The sequence below is a fragment of the Poecile atricapillus genome, chromosome 22 (genome assembly GCF_030490865.1).
Source record: "Poecile atricapillus isolate bPoeAtr1 chromosome 22, bPoeAtr1.hap1, whole genome shotgun sequence".
Lineage (NCBI taxonomy): Eukaryota > Metazoa > Chordata > Aves > Passeriformes > Paridae > Poecile > Poecile atricapillus.
Window position 1 is genome coordinate 6,991,854 of NC_081270.1, and position 18,732 is coordinate 7,010,585.

General features: G+C 48.1%; 1 protein-coding gene across 5 annotated transcripts in view; it reads left to right on the forward strand.

Moving 5' to 3' along the window:
* UBR4 (ubiquitin protein ligase E3 component n-recognin 4) overlaps positions 1-18,732 on the forward strand; it is a 95,472-nt gene that overhangs the window by 6,112 nt on the left and 70,628 nt on the right. For all 5 annotated transcript variants that reach the window (XM_058855327.1, XM_058855328.1, XM_058855329.1 and 2 more), the window contains exons 7-40: positions 109-250; positions 361-485; positions 1,144-1,268; positions 1,504-1,563; positions 1,695-1,885; positions 2,115-2,214; positions 2,319-2,456; positions 2,936-3,053; positions 3,446-3,633; positions 4,217-4,376; positions 4,505-4,590; positions 5,543-5,712; positions 6,346-6,628; positions 7,219-7,351; positions 7,763-7,842; positions 8,289-8,417; positions 8,980-9,162; positions 9,334-9,456; positions 9,543-9,772; positions 10,391-10,515; positions 11,219-11,316; positions 11,476-11,633; positions 12,290-12,499; positions 13,013-13,114; positions 13,955-14,055; positions 14,225-14,423; positions 14,502-14,690; positions 15,173-15,236; positions 15,362-15,553; positions 16,075-16,145; positions 16,271-16,418; positions 16,842-17,069; positions 17,193-17,363; positions 17,456-17,638. In XM_058855327.1, the coding sequence (XP_058711310.1) occupies positions 109-250; positions 361-485; positions 1,144-1,268; positions 1,504-1,563; positions 1,695-1,885; positions 2,115-2,214; positions 2,319-2,456; positions 2,936-3,053; positions 3,446-3,633; positions 4,217-4,376; positions 4,505-4,590; positions 5,543-5,712; positions 6,346-6,628; positions 7,219-7,351; positions 7,763-7,842; positions 8,289-8,417; positions 8,980-9,162; positions 9,334-9,456; positions 9,543-9,772; positions 10,391-10,515; positions 11,219-11,316; positions 11,476-11,633; positions 12,290-12,499; positions 13,013-13,114; positions 13,955-14,055; positions 14,225-14,423; positions 14,502-14,690; positions 15,173-15,236; positions 15,362-15,553; positions 16,075-16,145; positions 16,271-16,418; positions 16,842-17,069; positions 17,193-17,363; positions 17,456-17,638 (5,003 nt within the window). The remainder of the gene's footprint in view (positions 1-108; positions 251-360; positions 486-1,143; positions 1,269-1,503; positions 1,564-1,694; positions 1,886-2,114; positions 2,215-2,318; positions 2,457-2,935; positions 3,054-3,445; positions 3,634-4,216; positions 4,377-4,504; positions 4,591-5,542; positions 5,713-6,345; positions 6,629-7,218; positions 7,352-7,762; positions 7,843-8,288; positions 8,418-8,979; positions 9,163-9,333; positions 9,457-9,542; positions 9,773-10,390; positions 10,516-11,218; positions 11,317-11,475; positions 11,634-12,289; positions 12,500-13,012; positions 13,115-13,954; positions 14,056-14,224; positions 14,424-14,501; positions 14,691-15,172; positions 15,237-15,361; positions 15,554-16,074; positions 16,146-16,270; positions 16,419-16,841; positions 17,070-17,192; positions 17,364-17,455; positions 17,639-18,732) is intronic.

Consider the following 18,732-nt stretch of genomic DNA (forward strand, 5'->3'; position numbering starts at 1 on the left):
CCTATTTATCCTATTGCCTCATCTCTGATGGCATTTTCTCACCGCCAAGAGCAATTAAGTTAATTACTGAGGACCGTTAGGGCTGAGCCCTGCTGCTGTGGTTGGCAGGTGGCTCCGAGAAGCTTCTCCGCGTGTGCCTGAACCTGCCGTACTTCCTGCGCTACATCAACCGCTTCCAGGACGCCGTGTCCGCCAACTCCTTCTTCATCATGCCGGCCACCGTGGCCGACGCCACGGCCGTGCGCAACGGGTCAGTGCCACCCCTTGCTGCTTGGGACATCTCCCTGTGCCTGGGGGAGGTCACTGAGCTGCCAGGGCAGCGCTCTCTGGGCTGTCCTCACCGCGTGTCCCCGCCCGCAGGTTCCACTCGCTGGTCATCGATGTCACCATGGCTCTGGACACTCTGTCCCTGCCTGTCCTGGAGCCCCTGACGCCCACACGTCTCCAGGACGTGACTGTGCTGGCTCTCAGCTGTCTCTATGCAGGTGAGTGGATCTCCAGTGGTTTTTTGGTGGTTTTTTACCTGTGTGGTGGAGGCTCACAGGTAGGTTTTTGAAGCTCTGCAGCACGGTGTGGTGATGGGGTTAATATTGAAGTTGTTGCTGATACTGCCACTATTCCTGTCTAAGTATCTAAGAAAAAGACTGACTCAACGTTTTCTTAACAGCCTGTAATTTCTGCTCTTCCTTTTTATAGTCAGAGCATGATGTATTTTTACTTCAGGTTTCAGCTTAATTTGTTACAGCCCCCAATCAGCCTTGTTTCCCAGGAGTGTTTTAAGCACACCAAAAATCCTGAGTGTTTAATTGCTGTGGGGGAGACTTTAAGGAGATGTGGCACTCAGAGTCTGAAAATTATCCTAAAAATGGTATTGAATTACATGGTAAAACATTACCTCCTCTAACTGCTGCCATGTGTTTCTGTAGGGTAAAACTTCACTCTTTTGAGGGTACTAAAGATTTTTTTTTACTCTTTCACTGTAACACTGAGCATTCCCTGCTCCATCAAGTTGATGGACACGTTCAATACTGCTTTTCTTAATGTTAAATTAAGAAAATTAAATTAAATTAAATGCTAAACAGGAACATTTTGTCCCCAAACTGGCTCTTGCTAAGAATGTCCCCTGCACTTATTTTCCCTGAGGTGTGAGCGTGGCCACCTGCATGGCCATCCTGCACGTGGGCAGCACCCAACAGGTACGAACAGGATCAACGAGCTCCAAAGAAGAAGATTATGAAAATGATGCTGCTACTATTGTACAGAAATGTGTAAGTATTAAACGACAGAGTGTTCATTGTTTTCCTCCTCATCAAGCAAAGAAGAGCACAGAATTTGTGTTTATTTGCGTTGAAATGCACAGCTATGATTTTGGGACATTGCCATTGCTGTGGAGGAGTTAAAGGGGTGGCTGATTGTAGAGGGTAAAATACAATTGCATTTGGAGTTTTTATTTTTGTTGTTGTCTGGTGGGGTGCCTGACCACGGTTTTGGCTTTATTTGCAGCTTGAAATCTATGAAATGATTGGACAAGCCATCAGCAATTCACGCCGTGCAGGGGGTGAGGTAAGATTTCCATCTCAGCAGGATTTTTCACCCTTCTTGTGCTGCTGTACTTTTGACATTGGGATTGACGGTGTTTTGTCTTTTTTTGGTGCTTTTTTCTCCCCCCTTCCCCATGGCTTTTGGCACGATAGCATTATCAGAACTTCCAGCTGCTCGGGGCTTGGTGTTTGCTGAACAGCCTCTTCCTCATCTTGAACCTCAGCCCCACGGCCTTGGCTGATAAGGGGAAGGAGAAGGATCCCCTGGCTGCTCTTCGTGTCAGAGACATCATTGCTCGCACTAAGGAGGGCGTGGGGTCTCCCAAGCTGGGACCTGGCAAAGGGTAAGTGACACCCCTGCAGGAAGCATTGTCCAGGGCTCTAACCAGCCCCAGCAAGCAGCTGCTGCAGGGGCTTGTTGGTCTCGTGGAATTTTATCTCTATTTGCAATTCAATTCCTGTGTCTTGGAAAGAAGTTTTTGTCTCTAGTTTAGCTAAGCAGTCACTTTATTTAATATATATATTTTTTTTTTTCCCTCCTGAAATGATGTTCTTTCCTTTCTGTTTCTGTAGGCATCAGGGGTTTGGGGTGCTGTCAGTGGTGCTGGCAAATCATGCCATCAAATTACTGTCATCTCTTTTCCAAGATCTGCAAGTGGAGGCGTTGCACAAGGTATGTCTTGTCCTGAGGCATTCTGCCTTCTCCACTGATGCACACTTGGAATTCTCCTACCAATTTCCCTTCCTTTGAGTTTAATTTGAAATTCTGTCCTGCAGGGCTGGGAGAGCGATGGCCCCCCAGCAGTGCTGGATGTCATGGCTCAGAGCACGTCCATCCAGCGCATCCAGCGGCTCATCGACTCCGTGCCCCTCACTAATCTGCTGCTGACCCTGCTCTCCACCTCCTACAGAAAGGTGGGGACTGGCACACAGCTGGGGAACTCCTGGAGCTGAGCCACTCCAGGCTGGCATCACTTAACAAACCAGGGCTGTGCAATATACAAATATAAAAGAACATACAATTCTCCTTTGACAAGTCGTCAGCCCTTTCTCTTTCCTCTTTTCAGAGATGTAAATTTGACAAATTTGTGCTAATGGAAATGCGCTTTTTTTGTAAGTTCAGTGGTATTTGTGATTTTAGTGGGCAGATGGAAAGGCTGCATTGGTAACAGATGATTTTATATTAGAGCTGTTATTTCAAGTGCTGCTTACAAGCTTGGCCTAAATTGTTTTATTTTTAACCATCCTGTATAATTTTTACTCCAACTTAAGCCTTGAAAAACCATTAGTAAACTAATCGAGACAAATTTCCTAGAAGAAAACAAGAAGGCACAAAGAAGTTAATCTTACTTTCAAATTATTATCTTTCACAATGCTAAATTTCTGCTGTTCAGGCCTGTGTCCTGCAGCGCCAGAGGAAGGGCTCCATGAGCAGCGATGCCAGTGCCTCCACAGACTCCAACACTTACTACGAGGATGACTTCAGCAGCACTGAGGAGGACAGCAGCCAAGGTAATGCAGTTTGCAGCAGCTCTGTGTTTTACACTGCTTTGCACATTGAATGGAAAGCTGGCCTGCTGTGCTGTTGCCTTCTCAGACTGTGACTTGTAGCACTGAAAATACTGAGCAGTTTTAAGGTCTGTGTGGCGCTCTTGTGTGTAAACTGAAGCCTGAGTGGCTGGGATTTGACAGTATTTACTTAAGAGGAGAGTGGAAATGATTTCCTTGTGTAAATTCTTGCTGGACCTCTGTGACAGGGCTTTGCTTTGTGATTTGGACAGAAGGAATGAAGGTGAACACCTTAAGGCTGCTCACTGAAATTCTGCTTCAGGCCTCAGTCAGGCTGGGTATTTTGTGAGGTATTTGCTTGTAACAGTGTGGGTTTGTTGTTCCTGCCCTGTTAGATGACGACAGCGAGCCAATCCTGGGGCAATGGTTTGAAGAGACAATCTCTCCCAGCAAAGAGAAAGTGGCCCCACCACCACCCCCTCCACCCCCTCCTTTGGAGAGCTCGCCGAGGGTGAAGAGCCCCAACAAGCAGAGTGCTGGGGAGAACGGGAACATCCTGGCCAGCCGCAAGGACCCGGAGCTGGTACGGCCGGAGCTCGGCCCCAGGGGGGCTGTGGGGGCTCGGGGCAGGCACTGCTGCTGCTCCTGCCAGGGACAGACAGACAGACAGACAGACAGACAGCTGGCAGCCTCCCTGGGAAGTGGCAGGTGGTTGTGGCACGCTGCTCGGGGGAATCAGTGTGCTGGCTGTGGAGAAGGATGTTCTCCCTCCTCTGCTGTCAGATGGAGTGTCTCAGGGTTTGTTGCTGGCGGGGAAGCAGAGGCTGGAGATTGTATCTGTTTGGGTTACAGAGGGACAGGGAAAACGGGGGCAGAGCTGCAAGTGACATGACTTGCTGGTAGAATGCTTTTAGCTCCAGCTCTGTTGGGTAAAGACAAAAATAAATAGTGCTGTGGAGAGGTTGGAGGCCTCCAACCTTCTCAGGGAGTTGTGGCATCGCTTCTGGTCCAGACCTGGAGCTGGGTTGCCATGAGTGCACCTTCCCTCCACTGCAGGGTGGGGAAGGTTTAAGGGACTCGATTTATTTTGCTGGTGGTTTCATTTTTGTTGAATGTTGTCCCTCTGCTTTTGTTGCTTCTATAGTGTGTTTCTCTTTTCTTTTCAGTTTTTGAGCCTAGCTTCAAACATTTTGAACTTTATCACTTCTTCTATGCTGAACTCCAGGAATAACTTCATCCGCAACTACCTGAGCGTGTCCCTGTCGGAGCAGCACATGGCCACGCTGGCGAGCATCATCAAGGAGGTGGACAAGGATGGCCTGAAGGGTGAGTGAGCAAACCTCTCTGGCAGAGCTGTACAGCTCAGAGGAGTCTCTTTTTATTAGGCTTTTTTGTCCAAGTTTTAAATAGTGGAGAGCAAAGGTAGTAAGAGGCTCTCGATCCCTGTCGTACAGGCACATCAGATGAGGAGTTTGCTGCTGCTCTGTATCACTTCAACCATTCCTTGGTGACCTCAGACCTTCAGTCCCCTGCCCTGCAGGTGAGCTGGGATTGAGTGCATAAATAAAATGAAGAAGTGTTGGTGTCTGTTCATGTCTGGGTTCTTCACACCTTGAGTAGTGTGTTGGTTGTTCCCATTTGACCCCGAGTAAATTCTGCAAAAAGAAGTTGTGATATTTTGAGTCCTGTGATTTGAGTGACCTTCCAAGTCATCCAGCACAAAACATCCTGCACAGTGAACTTAACATCTAGAGTTCAGAATAATCCACTGGACTTTGAAGGTGATGAAAGCTGAGAAGGAAATGAATTTATGTATTTTGTCTTGGAGAGTTGCCTCTACCCATGAGTTTATCAAGAGACATTCCTACAGATTTGCTCTGCTGTCAGGACTGATGCCAAAAGGCCTTGGAATTTCTCAGGAGAGAATCAAATTAATCCTTTTGCTTTCATGTCCTGACTTTGTAGCCTCTAGGTTTCTTAGCTGGGTCATGGGCTGACCTGACTTAACCCTGTCATGGAGGTTACAAACCTGCTGAATTCAACCCCTATGCTTTGTGGGCTGTTTCCTACTCTATTTAAAACACACTGTTGTCTGTTAATTTTTAAAAGCAGTTGGACTTTTCATCAATCTGCCTTTTTACTACATTTGAAAGGAAGCAAACACTGCTGCAATCAGTCAGAGGGTTCTTCTTGCAGATTCACAGATACTGAACACACTAGCACAGTCTCTCCTGCTCTGATATTGCAGTGAATGAGAAAAACTCATTAATGCCATTTTTTTCTGCGTTGGTGTTGGGGCTTTGTTGTGTTTAGGTGGCAAAGTGACATCACTGCGTGTCCCTCAGTAGCTCTGCCCTGTATCTGTGACAGGAGAGGCATTGCTGTGTGAGCCCTGCTGTTTATTGTCATCTCTATGCTCAGATCATACTTTCAATTAATTAAAGCATCACACAGGACTTGCTTCTCTCCAACAAGCCCTTGTTTTGTTCCAGAACACACTTCTCCAGCAGCTGGGAGTTGCCCCATTTTCTGAAGGTCCGTGGCCTCTTTACATCCACCCTCAAAGTTTGTCGGTGCTGTCCCGACTCCTCCTGATTTGGCAGCATAAAGCCACTGCCCAGGGAGATCCTGACGTTCCAGAATGCCTTAAAGTCTGGGAAAGGTGAGATCATTTTATGTTAAGCTGTAAATCAGTCATCTCTGACCTCTCTCATTTCCTGTCAAGTGGAGATTCTCTGTCCCCAGCATTCCCAGTGTTTGTGTGTGTGTTCCCTGAGCTGGGATCTGTGCTGCTGGGAGGAGCAGAGGCTCAGTCTGCTGAGCTGGGGAATCCTTCACCCAGAGCCCAGAAATGAGACCTGCAGCCAGGATTTACAGGGGAGGAGGCTGAATTGCAGCAAGGCTGGCTGTAAAAAGGGAAAGAGAATCTCATTTTTCAGCAGGTTTCTGGTAGGTCCTGTCAGGATGGTGAGGGGATTGTTCCTCTCTGCCCATTACCTGCCTTGCATTGATAGGGTTTAGGTGGTTTAAAGTTCTAATGAACAGCCTTTCTTCCCAGGGAACATTTCTGAATCACCTCTTCTCCATCTGAACAATTCTTCCTGTTTTCCACTAAATACATTTGCCACTGATTTAATTTCTGTAGCTTTTACTGCTCACACAGTCTCATTCTAATACATGAACATTTGTGAAAGTGCCAGTATTAGAACAGTAAGCAGAAAAAGATAATTACTTGTAGTTAAAGAGGTTTTAAAGAGGAAAACGAAACTTGACAAACTTCCTCTCCTATTTCCAGGTTTGTGGGCACCCTGAAGCAAAACGCCTTGCAGGGGACTCTCCCCAACGACACAGAAGATCTGAATGTGGAGCATCTCCAGCTGCTGCTGCTCATTTTCCACAATTTCTCGGAGAGAGGGCGCAGATCCATCATGATGCTGTGCATCCAGACCATTGTGGAGCTGACAGCAAACATGGAGACCCAGCAGAGTTCTGTGCCTCTTGTCGTGGCACGGCTGCTCCTGGTGTTTGATTACCTGCTCCACCAGTACTCCAAGGCCCCCATGTACCTGTTTGAACAGGTAAGATTTTGACATCTGGATGTTTAATTGGTCACCCAGCAGGAATCTGTAGTGGGCAATCATTTCAGGTGTTCTCTCCATGGCCCTCGTGAGTAAATCAGTTTTGATGGTGTTGTCAAACTTGGGAGTTCCAAGGAATGATTAATTATCGTGGCTGGTTCCTTGCAGCAGGTTCAGTTGGAGTGTGAATTCCTGGTGTGACTGATGTCTTAATAAATCCTAGTGAGGAGAGGATGATTGTCCCACCATGTCTTTAAAATCTTGAGCATTTGGCTGTTTATTTCACAAATCCCTGTTGTATTTCCTCTCTTTAGTGTTTCACTGGCACTGTCCTCATTGATGGGATGAGATGGTGCTTTGTGCCTGGCTTTTCCAACTTTGGGAAGCTTGGCCATGGATTTAAACTGCTGAGTCCAGAATAAAAACCATCAGGGAGGGTCCAGGGCTTCCCCCCAGAGGAGTAGAATGTTGTGTTTTGAATAGGATTGTTTCTATTTTGTGTTTCTTTCTCTGTGGGGTGGTATTTTCCCCCTAGCCCTCAGTGAGAAGGATGCCATGGGTGGGATTTTGTTTGTTTTTCTTTAATTCAGGTACAATATAATTTGCTGACTCCACCTCTTGGCTGGGTGAGTGGATCCCAGGACAGCAGCAGACGAACGTCTGTCCCACTTTATCATGGCTTTAAAGAAGTGGAAGAAAACTGGACCAAACACTGTTCATCAGGTAAGAAATAAAATGGAAGGAATTTTTTTTATTCCAGTATTTGCTTTTATAAATAAATGAGAGTCTTTTCTGTGCCTTGATTTGGGCAGCTTCTGCTTTTTAATGGCCACAGGTGAAAATACATCTAATAACACAAGAATTGTTTTATTAACCAAAATTCAAAGCTGGTCACTTCTAGGATTATGCAGCAAGTAATTAAAAATGTGTTTATTTAGCCAGGATTGTGGGAGTAGGAAAGCTTTGGCTGCCTGTACCACAGGTCAGAGGACCTTGGTATAATAATGGAGCAGGCTTGGAACCTGGCAGTGGCCATACAATGCAGAATGTTGTGGGGATGGAGGAGAAAATCCAACACAACGTGGCCTGTTCCAGCTGCCACTTTGAAGGTTGTTTTTTGTTCTCACATTCCAGACTCTGCTCCACAGCCCAGGTTCTACTGCATCCTGTCTCCAGAAGCTTCTGAGGATGATCTGAACCGTCTGGACAGCACGGTAGGGCACCGCTGGCAGAGATTTCTGCAGGGCCACGGGGGTTTCCCAAGTGCCAGGGAAAACAGATTAAAAAGAGGAATCTTTCACTAAGTGGAGAAAAGAGGAGTGGCCAGATAAGATAACAATGGGATTCCTTCTTCCCCCTGGTTGGATGTCAGGGCACAGTCACTGTGCACAGTCTGTGAAGATCTGTTGGAGTGCTTGCAGGAATGTTTGGGATTCAGACAAAGCATTAGAGTTGTTTTCTCATCACTTTGCTTCAGCTTTTCCCTGGGTTTTGTTTCCTCACTAAATTTGTTGCCATCAGGGTTATGAGCTGCCTCTCCTGCCTGCTCCTTATCCCCAGTCCATTGATCCTCAGTCCCAACAGAACCTCTCCCTGAAGTTTATTTTTGGGCTGTGAAGAGCTTTGCAAAGGAAAGGTTGTGATTTGTCATCTCCTGCAGGTTTGTGAGGTCCTTTTCTCCAGGGCTACGAAGTACGACGAGCTCTACTCAGCCCTCACCTCTCTACTGGCTGCTGGCTCCCAGTTTGATACACTCAGGAGGAGGGAGAACAAAAATGTCACTGCACTGGTGAGACTCTCTTCAGGAATAACAAATTTTCAAACTTAGTCTTTTCAGGCAAAGTATTTAGTATTTTGGACAGTGCTTGGAGTAAGGAGGAACGTGAAAATCTCATAGCTAACCATAGTGTTCGTGGTTGTTGCACATCTCTTGAGTTTTTAATTCATTATGTGCTTCAGACTTGCTGTAAGTCCATGGTAATTCCAGGAGGTGTGGCTAGAACACAGTTAAACAGGAGAAAATGTTACAATTTCTTCTTTTCTCACTCCTGTGTTGCATATTTTATTGTTTAATATGACAGAAACTCAGCCCAGAGTTCTGATTTGGCACAGGAGCGTGGAGTCCCTGAGGAGATATTTGCAATGGTGGAAACTTCATTCTTTCTGTGCTGACTTTCCCAACTGTTCCTCTGTTTAGAAAGCCTGTGCCCTTCATATTTTATTGTTTAATATGACAGAAAGTCAGGCCAGAGTTCTGATTTGGCACAGGAGCGTGGAGTCCCTGAGGAGATATTTGTAGTGATGGAAACTTCATTCTTTCTGTGCTGACTTTCCCAACTGTTCCTGTTTAGGAAGCCTGTGCCCTTCAGTACTACTTCCTGATCCTGTGGCGGATCCTGGGGATTCTGCCTCCCTCCAAAAGCTACATGCACCACTTGGCCATGAACACCCCCGAGATGAGCGACTGTGACCTCCTGCACACCCTGCGCTGGTCTTCCCGCCTGCAGATCCCGTCCTACGTCGTGTGGATCAAGGTTCAGCCTCAGCTCTGCGGGCTCTGGGGGGTGGTGGCAGTGACAGCATCGCTCTCTCCCTGCTGGCTGCACCTGGGATTTGTTTTGGGGGGTGCTGTGCCCATCTTTTCTAAAGTGGTGAATTGCAGAGTGCTGTTCAATCGTGATGGATCTGGGTTTTGGCGTTTGTAGGATCACCTTATCAAGCAGGGCATGAAGGCTGAACATGCTGCTCCTCTCATGGAACTGACCTCCAGCAAGTGCATCTCAGTGAAGTACGACGTGGAAATAGCAGAGGAGTACTTTGCTCGACAGGTGAGGTCTGGGGGTGCAGCTGGACACACAAACCTCTGTGTCTGTGGCGTGTTCTGCACTTACTGTTCCATCTGCTGTGTTCTCAGATCTCTTCTTTCTGTGCTGTCGACTGCACAACCATTCTCCAGCTGCACGAAGTCCCCAGTTTACAGTCCATTTACACCCTCGATGCTGCAATCTCCAAGATCCAGGTTTCTCTAGATGAGCACTTTTCCAAGTTAGCTGCAGAAACTGACCCCCACAAGTCCTCAGAGATAACCAAGAACCTCCTCCCTGCCACACTGCAGCTCATTGACACTTATGCCACTTTTACCAGGTACAGTCCTTGGGATTTCCAGCAGGAGCACAAATTCTTGCCGTGCTTTGGACTTTCTCTGCATTTTGTGTGTTGTTTTCTCAGAAGTGCCTGGGAGTTTTATAGTCCAGAGTAATTACTTTATGTCCTCTAGAGGGTCCAGTGCTTTAAAAGAAGAATAACAAGTAGCTTGTCAAGCCATGCATTGGAATTTGTTGTTTCTGAGTAGCCTCCTTGTCTGATCTTCCAAGGCTTCCTTGCAAAACCAGCTTTTCCTCCAAAGATAAAACCACCCTCTAGGATAGTGTTACTTAAGGTTATTTCTCTGGGATGATACTGAAGCTGTCAGACCATCAGGAAAAGAGAGGGGGGGTTAATTCTTACATTAAAAATCTAAATTCTTCTAAACTCTCGTTAGAACCTGTGTAGAAGAAAGCAAAAATAAATCAGCTTTTTCTTTTTGGGCACTTCTCCTGGTAAGTAGCTTAGAGAGGATGAAAGCCCAGAACTCCCTTAGTGGTGTGGGGCAGAACTTGAGAAGTTTGTGTTTTATCTGTCACTGCATTGACACACTTTAGTTGTGAGCTGCAGAACTAAATTGCTGATTGCTGAGGTAAATCCCCTCCATCCTGCCTGCAGATCCTACTTGCTGCGGAGCCTCTCGGAGGAGGCTTCCTCGGACTCCAAACCCTCCGAGGAGAAGCTGCGGGGCTACGCCGCCGTCCTGGCCATCGGCTCCAGCCGCTGCAAGTCCAACACTCTGGGTGAGGGGCAGGGCAGGGCTGGGCTCCAGGGTCTATCCACAATCGGTTTCAAAGTGATTTCCACCCCTGTTCAGACACTGCAGAGTGTCCTCAGTGTTCCACCAGCTGAAACAGCTGGGCAAACCCTTAAAGGATATCCTGTGTGCCCCCCTGGGTTAGTGAAATGTTTTTGTGACCATCTTGGAGCTTGTGGCATGGAGTAACAAGGGGAACTATGAAATGTTGGTATGCTGAAGACTTAGATTAGTATTTGTGGATTACTATTTGTGCCATGTTTTCTGCAGTTGTAATGAAGTGAAGGAAGCTGGGATGCTTAGTTAGTGAAATGTTAGTGAAATGTCTTTGTGACCATGTTGGAGTTTGTGGCATGGAGTAACAAGGGGAACTATGAAATGTTGGTATGCTGAAGACTTAGATTAGTATTTGTGCCATGTTTTCTGCAGTTGTAATGAAGTGAAGGAAGCTGGGATGCTTAGGTAGTGAAATGTTAGTGAAATGTTTTTGTGACCATGTTGGAGTTTGTGGCACAGAATAACAAGGGGAACTATGAAATGTTGGTATGCTGAAGACTTAGATTAGTATTTGTGGATTAGTATTCATGTTTTCTGCAGTTGTAATGAAGTGAAGGAAGCTGGGATGCTCTTAAAAACTTAGGGATGGTTTATGAATTTATTTAGTGCCTGATTGTTCTGTGTAACTGCAGGTCCAGCTCTTGTCCAGAACTTGCCATCAGCTGTGCAGACCCTGTGTGAATCCTGGAACAACATCCACACCAACGAGTTCCCCAACATCGGCTCATGGGTGAGTCCAGCCTCAGGGGCTGCTCTGGAGTGGGTGCAGGAGTTGCTGGGCAGGGGGGCAGTGTGTGGCTGTGTCCAGATCCAGGGCTCTGATGTGTGTTTGTGTGTGTTTGTGTGTGTTTGTGTGTGTGTTTGTGTGTGTTTGTGTGTTCCTCCCCAGCGCAACGCCTTTGCCAACGACACCATCCCTGCAGAGAGCTACATCAGCGCCGTGCAGGCCGCTCACCTGGGCACCCTCTGCAGCCAGAGCCTGCCCCTGGCAGCCTCCCTCAAGCACACCCTGCTGTCCCTGGTCAGGCTCACAGGGGATCTCATCGTGTAAGTCACTCCTTGTGTCACAAAACAGCTCCACACGCTGCTTTGTGTCCTCCAGGGCTGGCCTCGGGCTGTGTCTGTGCAGCACTTCTGCTTCTCACCTGAACCTTCCAGCTCACAGCTCCAAACACCAAATTAATGGCACACAGTCTTCCTCTTTTCCTGGGGTATCAAGCTCCCTGAGGGAATCCTTTTTGTCAAATCTGGACTTGGAGAAACCGGGATATAAAGTGACACAATATGGAGCTAACTAATTCATTTGTGTTTTGTTATTATTCACTTGTGTGAAGTTTTTAATGTGTAAGGAAAAGTGAAATGCCATTTTTTTTCCAGGGACTTAGTCTGAAATGCTCTGAAAGCAAAAAGTAGTTGTTAACACTGCAGACAAGCCCCAAAGCCACCATATGTGACAGTTGGACTGTCTAGGGAGATTTTGTAACTGTATATATGCAAAAATAACGTAGAATTTTCCAGAGGATGACTGTTTTTCTGAGGGGGAAAATGGCTGGTCCAGTGTTTTTATCCCACCTTTCCAAAAAGGGTTTCATCACTGACTTCCATGCAGAGTTGTGCCTCACTTAATGGGAATTCTGGTTTCCAGTAGGGACGATCTGTGATGTGTCACGCAGAGAATTAAATGGTGTCCTTTTCTTTTCAAGCTGGTCAGATGATCTGAACCCACCCCAGGTGATCCATTCCCTGCTGCCCCTCCTTCTGGAGACCAGCACAGAGAGCGTGGCAGAAATCAGCAGCAACTCCCTGGAGAGGATCTTGGGCCCAGCGGAGTCTGACGAGTTCCTGGCTCGTGTTTATGAGAAGTTGATCACGGGCTGCTATAACATCCTGGCCCATCACTCTGACCCAAACAGGTAACAAAGCTGTGTGCAGAGATTGCCTGCTGCAGGCTTGGTTCTGGAACAGAAAAAATCAGCTTATTTTTATCTGTTGGAAGCTTCTGTGCTTGTGTACTATAAATATGAAGTATTTTATTCACATTACCAGAGCTGCAGAGTGGGGGTGAGAGCAAGAGAAAATGGGGAGGAGTAAAAGTAGAAGAGACTTAAAGTGTAAGAAGAGCAGCTCTGTATAGGAATTTGTGTGTGAGGTGCCTGAATTATTTTAGGTTTCTGACTGGGATTTGCCTTAGAGCATCGTGTGTCCCTTTGCTCTAACTTGGTGGATTTGTTGGTGTTTATGTAAAGTTGTTCATCCATTGTTTTTCTTCTGTCTCTTGGAAGAAGAGCTGCTTTCAATTGGTGCAATATTGACTGGAATTGTAATGGCAAATAGATCACTTCTGGCCTCTCAGAGCTGTTGTGATTGTTGAAATTGTTTCTAGATGTTCTTATTTGATCCTTTCCTATTCCCCTTTTAATCCTCAGTGGCCTGGATGAGTCCATCTTGGAGGAATGCTTGCAGCACCTGGAGAAACAGCTGGAGAGCAGCCAGGCCAGAAAAGCCATGGAGGAATTCTTTTCAGAAAGGTGAAGTCACCATTTGTAGCCCAAGGACTTCATTTCTCATCCTTTTCCTGTTATTTTGTCACTGTAGAGACACCAAGGTGATGTTAATGCCATTGTGCAGCAAAGTTCAGACTCTGTAAAACCAGGATATCCTTCAGGCAGTGCAGGAGAGGGGGAAGAGACTCTGAGGGGAGAGAGGACCTGAATCTTTGTCCAAATCAAACACTCAGCGAGGCCTCACAGTGATGATGAGTGGGGAATCTTGCAGGATGATTGTTCTGCTCCATGAGGCACTTACAGACCTAGCTGCAAAATCTCAAATTCTCTCACTCTGGCCATGGGTTGATAATTTTAAAGGGAGGGAGGTTTACCTGTCTTAGATCATAAAGACAAACTGTGCTGGCAGCAGCCTGGAACAGCTGTGGAGGAGACAGCCCAGCACAAGCACAGCGTTCTGAGTGTGGGGTGAACAGGAGGAAAGAAACTCCAGCAGAAACTGATCATTGCCTGGCTTTTATCTCTGCCTGTTGAACAGCTCAGAGTGAAAGCAGTTCACTCTGGTGGCTGTACACTGTTGGTATGGAAAGGAAAGGTAGCCAAGAAAACCTTGACTTCTGTTTTGGAGCCAGTTCAGGCCCTTTTGTGACTGGATATATGGAGAGCACTGAAATGCCACTGAGGAGCCCATTTATGGGTTTGGGTCTGAACTGGGTTTGCTGTTTGGCTGAAAGCAGTTTCTGTAACAGTGTTAACACAAACTCCTGCCAGTCTGAAACGTGAGGGCACAGAGAAGTGGAGCCAGTGGAAGAGAGGAATGGGCTGCCTTTTAACAAAGCTGATTTAATTCTCCCCTCTGTACAGTGGAGAGCTGGTGCAGATCATGATGGCAACAGCCAACGAGAACCTCTCAGCCAAGTTCTGTAACCGGGTGCTGAAATTCTTCACCAAGCTCTTCCAGCTGAGTGAGTGCCAGCGGGATCTCCTCCATCCTGCCTTTTCCACTTGTGTTATCTGAGGTTGGAAGAGAAGCTGTGGGAGGGAGAGGGGTCACAGCTTCACCTTTTCCAGAAAAGCCATTTCCCCAGGTGTTCCTTGGGGCATCTGTCACTGACAGATTTTCTTTCCCCCCAGCTGAGAAGAGCCCCAACCCCAGCCTGCTGCGGCTCTGCGGCTCCCTGGCCCAGCTGGCCTGCGTGGAGCCCGTGAGGCTGCAGGCCTGGCTCACCAGGATGACCATGTCCCCACCCAAGGACTCTGACCAGCTGGACGTGGTGCAGGAGAACAGGCAGCTGCTGCAGCTGCTGACCACTTACATCGTGCGGGAGAACAGGTGAAGCACGACCTCGGTCCCGTCTCGTGTGAGCTGCTCTTGGTGGCAGCTGTGTGAAACTCTCCTCTTTCTGCTCAGCCAAGTGGGGGAAGGCGTGTGCACCGTTCTGCTCAGCACTCTGATACCAATGGCAACGGAGATGTTGGCCAATGGCGATGGCACGGGCTTTCCTGAGCTGATGGTCGTCATGGCAACTTTGGCCAGCGCAGGACAAGGGGCAGGACACCTCCAGCTTCATGGTGCTGCTGTGGACTGGCTGGGCAGATGGTGAGAGTGAAATCTCTACTGCTGATGCTTCATTTCATTAAAATTTGTGGGTTTTTATTTATTTTCTGGTGTTTCGGGGACAGAAATTTGTGTTTACAGGTACTCCCTTCTCTCTTAGTTAATTGTTTGTTGTTTGTGATAAAAAGTGTCTGAGGGAGGCTGCTCTGTGTCCATCTGTTCCAAACAATCACTTTTTTTTTTTTTCCTTTAATCTGGATGGTTTAATTACTGCAATTATATATTCCCTGTTGTTAATCTAAAGCAAACTGAATGCTTGAAGCTGTTGGTCAGGATTGAGTTCATACTCCCCACCCCTAGAAGTGTTCCAGGCCAGGTTGGACAGGGCTTGGTCCAACCTGGGACAGTGCCAGGTGTCCCTGCCCACTGCAGGGGGTGGGATGAGATGGGCTTCATGATCCCTCCCATCCTCAACAACTCTGTAGTAATTATTCTGTAGTAATTCCCAGTGTTGTGTGTTGCAGCAAGAAATACCTGTCTCAAAAGAACGTGGTAGAAAAAATGAATGCCAACGTCATGCAAGGGAAGGTAAGACTCGAGCAGCGACTCCCAGGCACGTCCTGCTGAAAACCAATTCATCCAGGGGCTCAGCTGTGGGTGTGTTTGTGTGCTGTGAGCATTTCCTCTGATTGTCCTTCCCTTCTGCTGGCCAGCACGTGACAATCCTGGAGTGCACGTGCCACATCGTGTCCTACCTGGCCGATGTCACCAACGCGCTGAGCCAGGGCAGCGGGCAGGGCCCCAGCCACCTGTCTGTGGATGGAGAGGAGCGCGCCATCGAGGTGGACTCGGACTGGGTGGAGGAGCTGGCCGTGGAGGAGGAGGATTCCCAGGCTGAGGACTCGGTAGGCAACGGGCACAGCGTCTGCTGCAAAGGACAGGAGGGTTTATTCAGAGTAAAAATTGAGATTTTGTGTTTATTCCTGAGTGAAGGGCACCCTGTGTGGGAGGTCCGAAGGAGAGGATCTGTCATTCCTGCCTAGATGTGTTTGTGATGTCAACAAAAGTTAAATATTTATTTTTTTTAATTCAAAAAATGGAAGAAATGGAATAAAATGGGTTTGTTCCTACTGTTTTTGTATCAGCAAGCAATTAATACTTTAAGTGCTGTTGTGATGGTGAAAAAAAAGCTGTTAGAATGCATTCTTTATATTTTTTTATCAATATTTTTGTTACTGTTTCTTGTTAACAATTTCATGTTACTCCAATATGTCACCATCACCAAGTGGTTTGACACCAGCTGCTTTCTAGCTCAGTGTTGCTAAAATTTGCTGTTCTTAAAATGTACTTTTGGTGTCTGGGGAATTTATTCTGTGCATGCAGTTCACTGTAGCTGCAGTTTCTAAAGCAGTTTTCTTCTGGATAGGATGAAGATTCTCTCTGCAATAAACTCTGTACCTTCACCATCACACAGAAAGAATTCATGAATCAACACTGGTAAGAATCTCAAGCTTGCGTTCCGAGTTTCAGCCTGGTGTTTCTGGCTGTTGGGAAGGAAACCAGTGTAGTTTGTGAGCCTCAAGGCACTGCCTTTCTAAACTCACCTGCATTGTTTTGGGCAGGTACCACTGCCACACTTGCAAGATGGTTGATGGTGTTGGTGTTTGCACAGTTTGTGCTAAAGTTTGTCACAAGGATCACGAGATTTCTTACGCCAAGTACGGATCCTTCTTCTGCGACTGTGGAGCCAAGGAGGATGGCAGCTGCCTGGTGAGTTCTTTATGTCTTCAGATTTTCAAGTCCTTTGCAGCTTTCTGTTCTGCAGTAATGTTATATCAGGATTTGAGTATGCAGGAGTGCTAAGGCTTGAAGGCTTTGACTTTATAATGAACCCTCGGAATTTACAGCTTGCCTGGAAATTAATGTTTTTGCTCCAAATAAGAGCATCAGTAAATCTGTGTCCTAGTGACTCCCAGGATTCCATCTACAGAATTTGTTGCACAGCAAAGAACACCTTTTACCACATTTTCCACTAGCAGCAAATGAAATAATTATATCTCAAAAAGTTTTTAATCTTTGGATGTTATTTCTTTAGAACCATGCCCTGACTGCTGCTCTTACAGCCTGTGTTCACTTCACCAGTATCCAGGTTGAGGCTGGTTTGTGATTTTAGCGTTCCTCTGTCATTCCCAGGCGTTGGTGAAGAGAACTCCCAGCAGTGGGATGAGCTCTACCATGAAGGAATCGGCCTTCCAGAGCGAGCCCCGCGTGCCTGAGAGCGTCATCCGCCACGCCAGCACGTCCCCAGCTGAGAAAGCCAAGGTCACCATCAGCGAGGGCAAGGGTCCTGACGAGGAGAAACCCAAAAAGAGCAGCCTGTGCAGGAACGTGGAGGGCTGTCGAGAGGAGCTGCAGTCCCAGGTATGACTGGGTTGGGTTGGTTATAAGCTGAGATGAGAGGGTTGTAAAGGGGTGTCAGGCTTGAAGAAGCAGCTCCCATCCGGGAGCATCTTGTTCCTCATTTGCCTGATCTGTTCCTTGTAGGCCAACTTCTCCTTCGCACCTTTGGTGCTGGAGATGCTGAATTTCCTGATGGATGCAATCCAGGTCAACTTCCAGCAAGCTTCAGCCATGGGGAGCAGCAGCCGTGCCCAGCAGGCTCTCAACGAGCTCCACACGTTGGACAAATCGGTAGAAATGACAGATCAGTTGATGGTACGGAACAAAATTAACAGAGTGTGGATGAGGGGAGGGCTTTTAAACAGAAATATTCCAGTGACACCCTCTGGATGCTTTCCCTGGCTCAGGTCCCGACCCTCGGCTCTCAGGAAGGCGCCTTTGAGAACGTGCGGATGAATTACAGCGGGGACCAGGGCCAGACCATCCGGCAGCTGATCAGCGCGCACGTGCTGCGGCGCGTGGCCATGTGCGTGCTGTCCTCGCCGCACGGCCGCCGCCAGCACCTGGCTGTCAGCCACGAGAAGGGCAAGGTGGGGCTCCTGGGGAAGGGGGAGCGGTGCTGGGGCTGCTGGGCTCCCAGGGGAAAGGGAACAGTGCTGGGCTCCCAGGGGAGATGGAAGTGTTGGGGTCCCAGGGGAAAGGGAACAGTGCTGGGCTTCCAGGGGAAATGGAAGTGTTGGGCTCCCAGGGGAGATGGAAGTGTTGGGCTCCCAGGGGAGATGGAGCAGTGCTGGGCTCCCAGGGGAAAGGGAACAGTGCTGGGCTCCCAGAGGAAAGGGAACAGTGCTGGGCTCCCAGGGGAAAGGGAACAGTGCTGGGCTCCCAGGGGAGATGGGAGTGTTGGGGTCCCAGGGGAAATGGAAGTGTTGGGGTCCCAGGGGAAATGGAAGTGTTGGGGTCCCAGGGGAAATGGAAGTGTTGGGCTCCCAGGGGAGATGGAAGTGTTGGGGTCCCAGGGGAAAGGGAACAGTGCTGGGTTCCCAGGGGAAATGGAAGTGTTGGGTCCCAGGGGAAATGGAGCAGTGCTGTGTTCCCAGGGGAAAGGGAAGTGTTGGGCTCCCAGGGGAAATGGAAGTGTTGGGTCCCAGGGGAGATGGAGCAGTGCTGGGCTCCCAGGGGAGATGGAGCAGTGCTGGGCTCCCAGGGGAGATGGAGCAGTGTTGGGTTCCCAGGGGAGATGGAGCAGTGCTGGGTTCCCAGGGGAGATGGAGCAGTGCTGGGTTCCCAAGGGAGATGGAGCAGTGCTGGGTTCCCAAGGGAGATGGAGCAGTGCTGGGTTCCCAGTGCTGTGAGGAACACACTGTGGTTTGTTCTGCGTGTCTTGAGATCTGGTGTGAAGTGTTGCATAGCTTAGGGAACCTCTTGTAGGAAAAACTCTTCAGGGAAGAGAGTTCCTGCAGCAGGCACAGTGAGAAAACTCCCTGCCCTCACCCTCCTCACTGCAGCCACCTGAGAGGAGGCTGGAGTCAGGTGGGGATCCTTGACTCAGTGAAAGGACAAGAGGAAATGGCCTTAAGGTGCACCAAGGGAGCTTCAAATTAGTTACTGTAAAGAAGAACTTGTCTGCAGGAGTGGTCAGACATTGGGATATGTTGCCCAGAGTGGAATCACCAGCTCTGGAGGT